This window comes from Stegastes partitus, unplaced genomic scaffold, assembly GCF_000690725.1.
Source record: "Stegastes partitus isolate 25-593 unplaced genomic scaffold, Stegastes_partitus-1.0.2 Scaffold226, whole genome shotgun sequence".
In the NCBI taxonomy this organism is placed as follows: domain Eukaryota; kingdom Metazoa; phylum Chordata; class Actinopteri; family Pomacentridae; genus Stegastes; species Stegastes partitus.
In genome coordinates, this window is record NW_007577957.1 from 230,374 (window position 1) to 245,425 (window position 15,052).

General features: G+C 42.5%; 2 protein-coding genes across 3 annotated transcripts; one reads left to right on the plus strand and one right to left on the minus strand.

The window, feature by feature from the left end:
- The first annotated feature begins 5,081 nt into the window (after nt 1-5,081).
- scg2b (secretogranin II b) lies at nt 5,082-8,451 on the plus strand. Its single transcript, XM_008281183.1, has 2 exons — nt 5,082-5,149; nt 5,667-8,451. Exon 2 carries the CDS (start codon nt 5,685-5,687, stop codon nt 7,515-7,517), a length of 1,833 nt encoding a protein of 610 aa, XP_008279405.1. The 5' UTR covers nt 5,082-5,149; nt 5,667-5,684; the 3' UTR covers nt 7,518-8,451.
- A 143-nt stretch (nt 8,452-8,594) lies between these two features.
- Nucleotides 8,595-15,024, minus strand: ap1s3b (adaptor related protein complex 1 subunit sigma 3b). 2 transcript variants are annotated; one of them, XM_008281185.1, is made up of 6 exons: nt 14,881-15,024; nt 11,601-11,779; nt 10,577-10,685; nt 10,239-10,376; nt 9,491-9,552; nt 8,595-9,306 (listed from the first exon to the last, which is right to left on the minus strand). In XM_008281185.1, the coding sequence occupies exons 1-5, from the start codon at nt 14,881-14,883 to the stop codon at nt 9,511-9,513; spliced, it is 471 nt and encodes a 156-aa protein (XP_008279407.1). In that variant the 5' UTR covers nt 14,884-15,024; the 3' UTR covers nt 8,595-9,306; nt 9,491-9,510. The 2 variants fall into 2 exon arrangements, with proteins under 2 accessions (XP_008279407.1, XP_008279408.1); XM_008281186.1 differs by lacking the exon at nt 9,491-9,552.
- Between the last annotated feature and the right edge of the window lie 28 nt (nt 15,025-15,052).

Below are 15,052 nucleotides of genomic sequence, written 5' to 3' on the forward strand. Positions count from 1 at the left end.
TGTGTGCACGTGAATACATGGGTGTTGTACCAGTGTGACGCACGCAGCCCATTGTTGAGCTGATATCATTCGCTCCCCGCAGCTTTGATTGGCGTGTGGGTAAACAACAGCAGTATCCCAACTGGCTGCTGCTGCTGCTGCCTTCGATGTGGGGAGGCGGAGAAAGATACGTGGCAGATACTGTATCATTCAATCAAGGAGAAAAAAAAAAGAAATATAAACAGATGGTTCATGAGGTGGAAGGGAAAAAAAAAAAGGGAGTGAAAATTAAATCTGACGTACAAATTTGGACCTGGCTGAACATTATCCAGTCGCTCATTTCAAACCATTCATGTTTTAGCATCCAGCTAAAAACAAACACATGCAGGAGGCCAATGCAGGTTCATTTTAATGTTTAAGAAATATGAATCCAATTATATAACGACATTAAAATCAATTACTAAAAGCTCTCAATATGCACCATGTTTGTAGACACTGTTGATGTCTAATCTATTCCGCACAGATGGTGTTTAGCATCTGATTGCCTTCAAAGCTACAAATATGATGCTTTCTGAATAAGGCACACTGTTACCAAAACACCACTTTGTTAAATAGACGGCATATTTGTGATTCTTCATCATTTCTTAGCTACAAAATGGAATGCAGCTTGAGTTTCCAAATCATAAAAGTATTGATTTTTTTTTTCTTTTTTTTCTTGAGTCAAATCAGAGGCAAACCGGTCCTGCAAAAAAAAAAAAAGTCAACTCTGATTGTTCCCCTGTTATTTTTTCCTGTTTCTAGGACAGGTGACTGTGGATTATTATCCATGTATTTGCTGATGAATTATTATGCGAACCACTGATTTGAATAATTAGATTATAACAATTGCTTCCATCTATTTCAGAAATTGCTTCCTATTCCGTAGTAGTCTTATTAGTCCTATAATTACTTCATTATCACATGTCATCCTTCACATAATATTGTGTAGACAATAGCAAATATCTATGATGCTGTAGTTGGCTCAGGAATCTACCAAGAAATCAGCGATGGGGAAAAAGGGACTTATTATGTTTCAACCTCGACAAACTCCAAGCTGCTGCTAAGTACATTTATTCAAGGATTGTATGTAAGAACAATTCTGAGGTAGTGTTTCTACTTTATGTTATTTTACACACAGACTCCACTTCATTTCAGAAGGAAATATTGAAATTTGGTCTCCTTTACGGGCTGCAAGGTGGCGCAGTTGGTTAGCCTCGCAGCAAGAAGGTCGCCGGTTCGCGTCCCGGTGGGGGCACCGGAATCTCCCCGTGCAGCGGGTTCTCCGGCTTCCTCCCACACAGTCCAAAAACATGTTGAGGTTAAATGGTGATTCTAAATTGTCCATAGGTGTGAATGTGAGTGTGCTTGGTTGTCTGTCTCTAAGTGTAGCCCTGTGACAGACTGGTGACCTGTCCAGGGTGTCCTCTGCCTTCACCCTAAGTCGGCTGGGATAGACTCCAGCCCCCCATGACCCTAGTGAGGATTAAGCAGTGTATAGATAATGGATGGATGGTCTCCTCTACATTTATTTAACAGCTTTACTCACTTGCCAGATGAAGATTTTACACAGTGGATAATATCACAAGCTTCTAAAATATACCAAGTTATTGCTGAACTAGAGGTTTCCAACCTTTTCACTTTTTGAAATTTTAGAAAAAGCAGTGTCGAGGTCACATTTCAGATGTCTCTGAGTTGTTAATAGCTCCACCAAATGTTTTTTTCTTCTCTCTCTAAACCTTGTACATGGTTTCATTTCAGTTCATTGCTCATTCGATACAATTTCTCACTAAAAAATCAAAGATTTGAGAAAGCTGAAAACAGATTTGTGAATCCGAAGAGTTTTTTTTTTTCTTCCCTCACATTTATCTGCGGTCATTGTATGTAAATATCTATTCAGAGGAGTTCAAACCTGCAGCAGCTACAGCAGTAACATGCTGCTGACACACTGATGCTTCACTATTGAAGTAAACAAAAGTGTGAATGTCATTTATAATAACATATCAGTCAGAGGCCCTGAACCAGCTCTTGTATTCTTGCTTTAACTGCTAATACTTGTGTACTTTTACTTAAGTAGGATTTTTCATGCAGGACTTTTACTTTTAATATTTAAAGAGTTCATTTTCAAAAACTCCATTTTTCTAGATTTTCAGAAAACTTATTTTTTTGTCGTTTGCTTGAGATAAAATCAATCAAAGTGAAGTTGAGTGGATTTGACTGAGTAGGAATGACATGACAACAACAGACTTAAGTTTGATTGATCTTGCCTCAGGTAGACGATGGAAAAGTGGGATTTCTGACGGTTTGTGAAGATGGAGTTTTTGCAAATGAACTCTTCATTTTTTTACTTTACTGCATCGGTACTTGTATTTGTATTGGACTACTTTTTTTCCCACCACTGCCTGCATTTCTTCTAATGTTCTTCGGCCACTTTTCATAATAAAAGCAATTTAAAAACTTCATGCAACTCAGATTGTTGCTTGGATAGGAAGCAGATATATCACATATACCAGTAATACGCCACTGAGGAAGCAGAGAGGGAAATCCATGCCATCAATACTCTGCCAGAAATTACTTTTGCATTGTCTAGTAATAAAGGTCATCTCTATAGATAGATCCAGAGAGTGAGAACGAGAGCAAAGGAAAGAGAGCATTAAAGTAATGTGAGGCAGGAAACAAAGTCAATGAGAGAGTGAGAGTGGCACTAAGGACTCATAATTCAATTAGCATCATTCTCTCTCTTCCCCGCTGTAACGCTCATTGATAAAGAGAGAGGAAAGGGGCGCAGCGGCACCGATCGCTGAGACGTTTCTTGTTTTTAATGTCTGAAGCGTCTCGTCTGTACACAACGATGCACACAGACAGCACATCACAAGCCCCAGAGAGGAATTACAGATGCAGTCAGTGAATCTTTCACCAGCAGAGCCCTGCTGGGATTTGAATTTAGAAAGCTTGATCTATCACTCAAAAATCATCACAGTGCCCAAGGGGGGGTTAACTTACACAACAACAACAAAAACTGACAGACACACACACAGATAAAAAAAACAGTATGTCATGTGTGTGATATCTAAATAGACGCCCACCCCTGACTGACCCACGGCCTCGACACCAGCAGAGGTAAAGAAACACCGCATCTCACTAAAAACGCGTTTTGCTTGTCGAGTATAATGATTTACAGACACATGCTGCAGCCATATGACATTATTTTTAGCAGGAACAACAGCGTAACAGTGGAGCATTTCTGACTAATGTGCGCTCGTGGCTGTCAAAGGGCTCCTGAGCTGTGGAAATAATGCAACACAGCTCTCATTTGCTTTGTGACACGTGTTTCAGTCTTGCACACAACTTCGTCAGTCAATAATGAGCTTTCAACTGCATGTAGCTCTATTCATTTTTTAGTGAAAACTGGTAGAAGTAAATGAGCGTTGTCTATTATCCACACAAGGGAATGCAACCGTCTGATAACCAACACGGGCTCTGCTGTGACCTGGAGTCGCTGCTGCCCCTCGGAGGGGGTGAAGGCTGTTTTTGAATGGAGAGCTGATGTCAGAGGAGTGATGCTGAGGGATTATACAACACATCTTACAAACAACACCACGCCTCTCCATCTCTGTCTCTCTATTTATCAGCCCCTTGATCTGTGATTCTGTTTTATTTCTCTCCTCCGCGAGCTGTGCACAAACACACATTGAGATGAACTTAAACAAACAGCAGCAGCAGCAGCAGCGAGGGAGGCGGATAAGTCTTTTAACGTCATGAGGCTCTCTGCTCTTCTTCAGCCCCAGAGGGCAGGCGGCTGACGTTGAAATAAAAAAAAGCATTGTAGATGTCTCATGGCGGTGACGGTGACACGCTGTGTGTGAGGGCGAGGTGACAAGATGAAGTGGGCAAGTTTTTTTGTGTGAAAAAGGATGGAGACACGGAATAAACGAGGGGCAAGTTGAAGGCAATTAGATGTGCAATAAAAAATGGGGCTGAAACAGAAGAGCACTTATGTGTGTGGGGTGTCAGAGGTACACTGAGCGGATTCACTTTAGAGGCTCTGGAGGAGACTTGACATCTCGCTGGAGCATCAGGGAGGATAAAACCACTGTTTAATGAGTTTGATTGGGGCTGTGGGGAAAACAGCAACAAGGATAGTGGGCGAGTCTACAGTTTCATCCTCAGGAGTAAATAAATGAAAAGTCTTGCAGTTTGAAAGAGGAACAGTTTGTCTCTGAAGCTTTTGTGTTGCAACACCTCGCAGCCTAAAGTGCACCTTATAGATTCCCCATGTGATGAAGATGCCCATTTTGATAACTCCAGATGTTCACCGGGTGATAAATGGTCCAAATGAGTGGCCCAAGCCTTAAGCAAGGCTTTTGATCTCACCATAAACTTTGTCACCACCCATCCATGACCTTTTATCGGCAGCCGGGCTCGCTGTGGCCCCTTTATCTTGTCAACCTGCGGAATGCTGGAGCTTTGGCCCCCAGCCGACAGGAGGGTGTTTATCACCATCTCTGTCAGCGGAGAGAGAGAGAGAGAGAGAGAGAGAGAGCTGCTGAACTGCGACAGCAACTCCGCGGTGGTTTTAGCCTGTGAGTCATCGCTAGAGGCTTTAACTCTTCGCATGCCAGCGAAATGCATGTTGATTTTAATGACCACCGGAGAGGAAAATGTTGTGTTTTGGGTACATTTGGGTGGGCATCACTTCAGATGACACAAACTAGGGGTTAGTTGAGTTGAGTTGCAACATTTCAAGCTGACATTTTGACCAAATAAAAACTAAAATCTGTACATTTGTGATGCCCAGATGAGCGGATAGTCACATAAACATGCCTCTTACTGTGAGACATGCAGCAGCAGCAGCACTGTTCACTTGTACAGATCTTTCTACAGAGAGCTGCTGTGCAACAGACAGCACGCAGATCTATTTTTAATACTCTTTAGTATGCCATATCATAAACCTGAATCATTTATATGGATTTTTTAGGACCGGCTATTGCGTGTGTTGTGTGATGACGCGCTGGTCAGGTGTCTCCTCATATAACAGGGGGGAGCTGTCCAAGTGCTGAAACCAGAAGAGAACAGATCCGCTCCTGAGGAGATGCCATACACCTTTACTGCTGTCTGAGCTTCATCGCCAAAGGTAAAAAAATACAAAAATAATACATTTTGTTCTAGGATTCGTTATTATTCTTTAATCTAAACGTACCAGATTGGGGAGATCGTGTTTGTGTTTTTAATGCAGCCTCACGCAGATCACGACACCTCACCTTAGAATGATCAACGTGATTAAACGCATCCTCGGAAATCGGATTATGTTGAGATGTTGTTGTAGTACTAGGGGTAAAAAAAAAAAAATAAAGATAAAAATAAAAGGAGGAAGAGATCGTTTTTTTAAATTGAGGTACATGTTGTTAAGAGGAAATCGGATGTTGAGGTTGCCCATAACAACGCGGGGAGTGACTCATCCAGTGATGCGACTGTATCTCCTCACGCACAGCATCATATCATTCAATTTGCGGAGCGTAACTCCCTGATAGGCAGACAAATCCCGGATCAAAACACACCCGAGATAACTCCTAGAAGATCTGGCTTTTCCTCCCCTTGAATTTCTAATCACTCCTTCTTTTTTTTCTTCTTCTCACTTTCTTGTTTCACAGGTAATACATTTGCCTATAATGCTGCATTTCCACCACAAGTTGCCCGCGGGGGGAGCCGTGGTCCTGCTCGCCTTCCTTCTCCACGGATGCGCCGTGCAGACTGCGTCTCTCCCCCGCCACTACAGGCTCCGAGGCGGGGAGAGCGAGGGCCAGCAGCAGGGTGCCTACCCACCCAGCTCCGACATGATCAAAGCCCTGGAGTACATTGAGAACCTGAAGCAGCGGAACGGTGGGGGTCGACCCGAGCCCGTGGATTACGACGAAGTGGACAAGTTCAGGGTCCTGCTTCAGCTCGCCTCGCAGCAGGACGAGGGTCCCGGGGAGCGCCAGCCCTCCGCCGGCATGCAGAGGCAGGACATTACCGCTGAGCAGCTGATGAAAGCTCTGCTCAGGTCTCTCCAGGATCAGGCCGGGAAAGACGCCAAGCTGAGCCCCGCATCGGCGCCCAGGAACGACCGCCGCACGCACCGGCACCGCACCAAAGACACTGAAATCCCCGAGAGCGCACCGGTAGATTACGGTAACTTCCCCAGATCCCACAAGAAATACCCGCTCATGTTTGAGGACGAGGAGAACACGGACGCTTCGAAGCGGGCCACGGAGGACCTGGACGAGCAGTACACGCCCCAGAGCCTCGCCAATTTACGCTCCATCTTCGAAGAGCTCGGCAGGATGCCCACTGTGGCCGGCCAGAAGAGAGACGTGTTTGGGGATGACGACGATGAGGAAGAGGACGGGATCAGCCTGAGAAACCAGGCGTACGAGGACGTGGCCGGAGGGGAGGAGTGGGTCCCCGTGGAGGAGAGGGAGGAGACGGAGGAGATGGTCAACGGGAGCCACGAGGAGATGGACCGGGCGCTCGGCGACCAGGAGGAGTCCGAGAGGGAGGAGATGCAGCGCCGGGCCAGCCAGAACCAAGAGGAGGCTGACGACGACACCAAACTGGTAGATTACTACCTGTTGAAAGTCCTGGAGATGAGCGACCAGACGCAGAAGCGAGACAAGACCGGCGAGCAGAGAAAGAGACTGATCCGCCCCTCCATCGTGGATCCCCGGACGGTGAAGGAGCTGCTGGAGCTCTCCTTGAAGCTCCACGTCCCCCCACAGGACCTTATCGACATGCTGCTCACGGAGGAGCTCAGGAAGCTCCACCGTGACCCCCAAGCCCCAGCTCGCTACACGGCCGGCCAAACCCCCAAGATCAGGTACTTCAGCCGCAGACTGCCGCTAAAGAGCAAGACCCCCGCCCCGGAGGACATGGACAGGGAGGACTTTTTAGACATCATCGGGGTGGAGACTATCCGGAACGAGTATCCGGTGGTGCAGAGGCCCATGAAGACCTCACCGTCCTCAGATAGGATCCCGGTGGCATCCAATCCTGCTGTGAGTTCAGGTCCGGTTAAGATCCCTCCTCCATCCGGGCGCAGGGAGAATCTGTTCCTATCCGAGCTCAACAAAATGCCCCTGAAGCGTCAGGCCGGCGGTGCTGCTGCTGCTGCTGCTGACGAGGATGATGATGATGGAGACGTGGAAGACGAGGTGACAACCTATCTGGCGGCCAAAATCCTCACAGAGTACCCCAACACCATCACCAAGAGGGACACCCAGGCGCAGCTGAAGGGACAGTTCCCCTACGAGCTGTACGAGCGCGCCATGAAGGATTACTTGGGGCAGGCGGACGCTGAGAAAAGGCCAGTGGCCAAGAGGGAGACCGAGGTGGCCACAGAGGAGAAAGTAACACCCACGGAGATGCAGGGCAAGGAGGAGATCACGGCCAAGACCTCGGCTCCCCAAACCGTCAACGAAGAGGAGGAGAAGGAGCACCGTGAAAAAACAGTGGCCGGGATGTAGCCTGCTCCTCCCCTCCTCCCCTCCTCCCCTCCCTGCCTCCTTCTCCCCAAGACGCACGAAATTATGAATATAGTATTTATACTGTCTCAAAAATAAAGTTTGGTGGACGTGATCTAGTTTACAAATTTCTATTATATGAACTATAGCTGGTATTGATATCATCCTAAATGAACTATAGCAATCCTACGAGTCAGATATAATTGTAAAAATAAAATAAAAAAAAAAAAAAAAAAAAAAAAAAAAAAAAAAAAAAAAAAAAAAATACCAGTCCCTACTTGCTGCAAGAACATTATGGAAATATTACAGTGATACCACAGGAGATTAAAAGGTGCACTTTGATTGGATGTCACTCTCAAATTGCCAGTTAGCCTAATGAATAATCCAAAATCTAAATTATTCAAAAGTTTTGTGATGTTGTTTAAAAAAAGTTTGTTTACATGAATGGTGTTTGTAAACAGCATTGAAAAAACACAGCCCTATATTTTCCAACTATAATCGACTGAGTAATGGTTTAAAAAGAACAAAAAAAAAAGGCTTATTTTTCATCTCTGTCAAACTATTCAATTACATATGTGAATATACATGTAAATTACTACGTATAATGCTGACTGGGCCTTTGGGAAAACACAAACACACAGGTGTGATGACAGGGGTACAGAGAAGGGGTTTTTGGTTGGGGGCAGCGTGCTGGGCTGAGAACGAGTGTTGTCGTGACTCGTGATATATTCAGGGTTAGTGGATTTAATGTTATTATTATGGATAATTATTTCCAAGTCTAAATATCAGACCGTCGCCTGCCTTCCGACCCTTTCATACTGCGAAGCTCTGTATTGTTGGCCTACCAGTGGTTGTGCTATGTATGCTCATTTTTAAACCATTTTGTACATGTTCAATAATGTGTGATCAATCACAGATGAATAAAGCATCAGCGGTATTATTTTTCTTCTTTCTGAGTTATGTTGCCTTATTAAAAAAAAATGGTAAAAATCACACAACACACTATAAGCAAGCAGTGTTTCCTAAGTGACTCATTTAAATGCATAGTTATGATTAAAAAAAAAGATCACTTGAAGCAGGTTGCTTATCAAAATAAACATTTAATCATAACAGCGTAAATTCCACATTATAAAACAAACTGACTCACACCCACGCTAGCAACTGCTCCTTTAAAAACTAAGTCCCACACATGTAATATGTTAAACGGTAAGAAACTTCTCGCAGTCGCTTATTGGCTCGCGAGGAAGCAAAACGTTGTAACTCCACAGTAATGTGTGTTTTTTTTTTTTCTTAAGACGTGTTTGAGATATAAACTCGAGTGGCGGAGTAGAACGGTTTACAAAAAAAACAAAGAAGAAACAAATCAGGCTCTTTCCAGACTGAAATCACTCACTTCCAATATATTAAGACATGATTTAAATGTAAATGTGACACATTTAGAAATCTACAATCACTTCATTGTTACGATTTTCAACCCCTCCCTCCCCGTCCTTTATTACGACTTCATTTCATTTTAATAACAGCACATGGTGTGAAAGAATCTTTGAAAAAAAACAACTCTCAAATGAAAACACATGCAGACGTGCTTCAGGCAGAAAGCAAGCAGGCATTTGATATGCCTTCTTTACTAAAATGTTCAGTGAATAAAAGTCCATTTCAGAATCTTCTTTGACTCACATACAGTACATCCGGCTCCTGTATTCCTCCCCGCTGTTGTTGTTGTTTTGTTTTTTTTCAATGCCCTTTAATCCACAGGTTAAAATGCAGGTTTGCTCATATACTCCTCCATGGTCTAGAAAAAGAGGCACAACAGGGTGAAACATTAAATTCTCAAACACCCAGCAAAGAAACAAAACAAACAAAAAAAATCATTATAATACAATTATTATTCACAGGCACACATCTACACATCACCTACACTAAGTGCTGAGCACACCAACACACGGTAGGTAACTAACACAAGCACAACATCTAACCTTTCTGTCCATATTCAAGGTCATCCAAACAGCTCCACCTCATACCACTCACTGCTGTCATCCTGAAGCGATAATGGTCAAAATGAATGAGAGGCTACGCGGCACATAATCCAACTCTAGATTAAAAGTGTTAGTCAGCCCTACTCAGAAGCACAGAACAACACACCCAGTTAAACTACCGTACCACACAGAGCCATGAGCCTACAGGGAGAGCAGCAAGCGTCAGCCAAACACTAAAATTCTAAAACACGTTCCAGGAAAATCTGTCTCTCCCTCGCAATAACACTGGCAGAGAGAGAGAGAGAGAGAGAAATGCACACAGAGAGGGGTAAGAAAACAGCAGCATGAACACAAATCTATTTGAAATGACAAAAAAAAAGCTAATATCCACATGCCTTTTAGCTACGAGAAAGACAAAAGGCACACCAGCGACTCAGCAGCACCATTGTTAATTGAACTCACTACACGACTGCAACTAGTTCACACTCACACCAATGAACTCAAAGTTCCCATGTCAGACCGATTTCACACATCGAGACCTTTTAAAAAGTACCCCACAGCCATAGTTTAAAGAAAAAACAAAAACAAAACAGGATGTAATCACGTCTAAACTACATTTGAAAACACGTCACTGTCGCTTTAAGTGCACTGAGTCATGCAACAGATGTTACATGCTCACACCACAGATGCGAGGAGGTACGCGTTTCGTTGCGAATTCATTTCATGTGTATGCTCCGGCGCGTCTCACCTCCTGTAACATGTCCGAGGATTCGATGCAGCGATTCACAATCTGTTTGGAGGTTTCTTGTATCTCTCCTCCCATTAGAAACTCATCCAGGATAAAATAGGCCTTTTCAAAGTTAAAGATTATGTCCAGCTCACACACCTGAGAGGAGGGAAGACGTCTGTTACTGTAGTTATTATCAAATAAGAGAATTTAGTTCACAAAATATGTAGATTGTTTTTTGGGATGAAACATGCCCATATAAAGGTCAACAGTAATATGCTCTGGATTGAAACAGCCATCACATCTTAACATTAGATTTCGTACTATAGCTACATAACGAACACAAGAGAGTGGAATACATTGCCAAAGTATTTGTCCAGCAGCTCCACGTAGCGATGAATAACCTCCAGGGCTAATAGCTCATTCTCCTGGTTTTCTATGGCCAAGCAGAAGTACAAGCTTGCATACCTGAGGAGAAGTGGACATAAGGATGACTGTCAAGTGGTATTATGAAGTCCAATGGGGTCAAATCATCAAAATCTTAGAACTAGTTCTGCGCGACCATTTCTAATCTGCTCAACACTTTGATGAAATATAGATTTTTAAAAAGACATTTGTAAAAATTTTAGCTTGATATATCAAATACTTTCCGAGATAAATGTTTTAAAAAATGGCTGCCAACCTACTTTTAGCACATTTTTTAAAAAAATGTTTCAGCAACAATACCTCAGGAACATTTAAAGATGAAAACCTGAAACGTTCCCTGTTATTTCTCATGATGCTATTGAACAACTGAAGAGTTCATTTGCAAAAACAGAAAACTCCATTTGTGTAGATTTTCAGAAATTTTTTTTTGTCGTTTACTTGAGATGATATCAATCAAAGTGAAGCTGAGTGGATTTGACAAATGACAACAATAGAGATCATTTAAGTTTGGTCGATGTTGTCTCAGGTAGACGATGGATAAGTGGGTTTTCTGAAGGTTTGTGAACATGGAGTTATCTATAAACTCTTTCATTTAGCTACAATATCAGCTCAGATAGTCTCTAAATATGGCTAAGCTGAAGTGTGAAAATAATCTGGCTTTTATTTTTAATAGTTCCTGAGATACTCCCGTTGAAACCTCAAATTTCAACGCAAGAACAATGTGCTGAAAGTTGGCCCACAGGCAATTTAAAAACTAGTAAAGGTAGATATCTCAGCAAGTATCAATCTAAAGCTTTACAAACATCCATAGTTTATGATAAAAAATAATTCCAACTGAATCAGAGACGGTTGAGCAGAATGCCTGTGAAAAGATCTGAGATGCTGATGGTCCACTTCAATAAGTTACACAGAAACTAATGAATGCAAGGTAAACAAACGTGTGTAGGCAGGAATCACCTCTTGTAAATGATCTTCAGGTCTTTCCAGTGCAGGAAGTTGCAGGAGCGTGGTTGCCGGGCCAACACCAGGCTGGTCATCTCCCTTATGATCTTCTTCTTCTCGCGTTCTGGAATGGGCGTGAACCATTTCTGCAGACGCAGCTTCCCCTGGCGACTGAAGAGCAGCAGGAAGCGCATCTACCGGTACGAGAACATCACACTGTCAGCGAGGAAAAATCCTGTGATATGACGTGCAGACAATGGAGACGAATACGTTCCACACACAGCTACTGCGAAGGACATCATTAACCAGCCGCCCGATGCACACACCTACATACGCTACGGGTCAAACAAGTGAACTGGCATGACTCATTAACGAGTAACTACACTGGACAAACACAATCAGTGAAGGCAAAGAAAGAAGAAGAAAAAAAAAAGGCTTAACAGGCAGAAATGTAAACGAACAATTGAGGAAGAGGTAGTTTCCTTTCCAATTTTCAAGAGAGCTAAGGAGCTGCAGTTTGGATGTTTAGAGAGTTGGTTTCCGAACACTTGGCAGGTTTGGCTGTAAATCAAAACACACGTTCATTTTCTCCCAACTCTATCGGAACCACGCTGCTTCCTTTAGGTCTTCCTTTCATTGTCGACGTTAGAGAAGCTGTAGGGGTAAACTGTGTTTTGTGTCGAGGCTTTGTGGTGAGTTTTTCCTTGTCAGACGTGAGGTTGTCGAGGTTGTAATGCCTTCTGAGACATCTCTGTGATGGTCATTAAATAAATGGACTTGAGCTGAAAATGGGCCAATATTTCCTATAGGGCTGCCGCTGATGGTTATTTTCACTGTAGTGTAGGGGTGGGAAATAAGATAAACTTATCTCCACCATGAAGCAGATTACTGCATTAATTAAAACGATCAAAACCAACCTTTGTATTATTCGTCCAGCGATATAATCTCAGAGTCAGCACAATAATTCTAATAAACAGTTTGCTCTTGGTGATCAGTCAAGAGTGTTTTATAATGTCAGGGAATTAACTTAGAGCTTAGGTAACTATAAAGATCGGATAAAGTGACTGAAAGTAAGCTATAGAAAACACAAGAAACAACTAACAAATAACAGCAAACATAAAATACAAAGATGATGGAAATGCTGATTGAAAATCTGAGAGTGAGAAACCAAATGTGGAGCAGAGACTTCAAAAGTCTTTTCACCCGAAGCAGTGGATTAAACTTTGGGATGTTTGTTTGAATTTTGAAGCACCGGTTTAGAGATAGAAGCTCGATATTTGCAGTTTCCTCGGTGGGTGCAGCGACGTCTGGTGCAGGGGGCAGACGTGGCCTTCAGCTTCAGCAGAGTCGATCAAAGTGTTGAAGTTGAAGTTGGTAACACAGAAGACCAAAGTGGGAGATTCTGTGGCCGTTTAGAAAATCCACTGTTTTTCAGGGGAAAAGCTTTTTAATAGTAAAATAGCTGACCAATCACAAAGGGGAGCTCCGGCTGTAAAGTTTTGTGCCTCTTGGGCATATGTGTCTGTTCATATATCCTACATAGATTAATCTAAGGAATAATTTTCTTGATAAATGTGGTAGCTCTTGGGTCTATAGGAAGTCAGACCAGCACTTCCCAAACCCTAAGGTAACACCCTAAGGTGTCCTGTTTTGAACCCAACATATTCAGTTTACTGTCATAGAGGAGGAAAGAAACCAGGAAGCATTCAAATGTAAGAAGCAGAAATTAGAGAATTTAGACAGTTTTTTTCCTTTAAAAAACAGTAAATTCATGTTTTAGTTGGCAACTAATCGATCAATCATTGCAGCTCTAGTTTGAGCTGAGAGGAAAGACTGTACGTTTGTATGCTGTATGCTTCAAATCCTTTTCAACACTCACAGACCCATTAGTGCATCCACTCTAAATCATGCTGTGCAACAACGATCATCTGAGCACAATTTAAATTCTAGAAATGCCCAATAAGCTACATTAAACTGCAAGCAAACATAAAAACTCGCACTGCAATATTTCATTCAAAAGAATAAACAGCTGAAATGCACGACACAGTTGCACAATGTACATCTAGAAACAATCATCAGAGCACCTCCATCACAGCTTTCTGACTCTTAAAGAGCAGCTCTTGGCTGACGGATGCTGTTTTTTTTTTCTTGTTGATGTTGTAATGAATAGCTGGTTTGATGACTTCAAGCCCGACAGCAATCACTTTCTCACTGTATCCCTCTTTGTTAAACACCAAGATGGCTGTCATCTCACAATTCTCTGCTTTTTTTAGGCATCGTTGACACCGGATTATCTGATGTCTTTAGAGCTTAGTCAGAAAATAATTCTTAAGTTGTTTTTTTGCTGAACTCCTTTATTAGGTTCTCCTTTCTTTTTTTTTTGAAAACCTATTTTATCTTGACTGTTTTTATAAACTGTTTTAATAATCTTAACTACTTTTCTCTTACCCTGCAGAATGTAAAGTGCAATACAAATAAAATGTATTATTATTATTATTAGTGGTAGCAGTAAGTCATAGAGTTTGAATTTTGAACTTGTAAACAGTCACTTTTAAATAGAAGTATTGCATGTATTAAATAAGTATAAGACATTTCACTTTTTTTTAATATATAAAATTATTTTTTTTTAGTGTTAAAGGCTGAAGTCCTGTTGAGTAGACTGCAAAATAAATAAATACAAATAAATACAAATAAAAAAGTCAAAGCTATACCTTTCTCTGTAGCCAATAAAGTAAAAACACTAAAATAACAATAGTAATAATAATAATACATATATTTTTTTATAAATAAGGGGGATGTCAAAGGTCAGTTGGATTTAACAAAAAGACATACCAGTTGCTTTATTGTGTGCACCTGGACAGAAAAGAACAATACAAGCTTATTTAACGGACACAAAACCAGTTTAGATCTAAAACCAATCCCTGCATTGGCAGTTTAAGATGTTTATCTGCCGTAAAAAGCCCATAGGCAAATTGTTATGGAAAGCTTTGAACTGCCAGTAGAGCAGAAGTCGACGGAAAGTGACGAAACCCGTTTTACTAAAGGGACCGGTTGAGTCAAGCTACACCTTTGTTTCCGACTGTCGTAAAAAAGTAGGATTTAGAAAACGATATTTAAAAAAAATAAGAGCCGCAATAAAACCAGAATACAGTCTCTGTTTGGAGGCCTGACAAGAACAAAAACGGCCCCTGCGTCAATGAGGAAGTGGTACTTTTAGCTACCTGTCAGCGACGACAGGTGCGACAGGTGAGCGGCGGGGTGCGGCTAGCTAACAGTCCCCCGGACAAGCACTTACCATTTTTGACGCGTCGCCAGGAGCCTTAAAACGCTATCAGAAGATTAGAAATGGTGCACTTTAACCCTCACAAAGGGTCAGACGGTCCGGCCGAACGCATATCTGATCCTCGGAGCGTTTGGGGAGCCAGTGTAGAAGTTGGTTAACTCCGCCCTCCCGGCCGCCCGGAGGA

Bases quoted from the DNA above. Each gene is read 5' to 3' on its own strand.
- scg2b (XM_008281183.1), top strand. From the start codon at position 5,685: ATGCTGCATTTCCACCACAAGTTGCCCGCGGGGGGAGCCGTGGTCCTG.
- ap1s3b (XM_008281185.1), bottom strand. The intron at 10,686-11,600 runs GTGATTCCTGCC...ACTTCTCCTCAG, and splicing joins CTGAAGATCATTTACAAGAG to GTATGCAAGCTTGTACTTCT. The intron at 9,553-10,238 runs GTGAGACGCGCC...TTATCGCTTCAG, and splicing joins CCTCGGACATGTTACAGGAG to GATGACAGCAGTGAGTGGTA.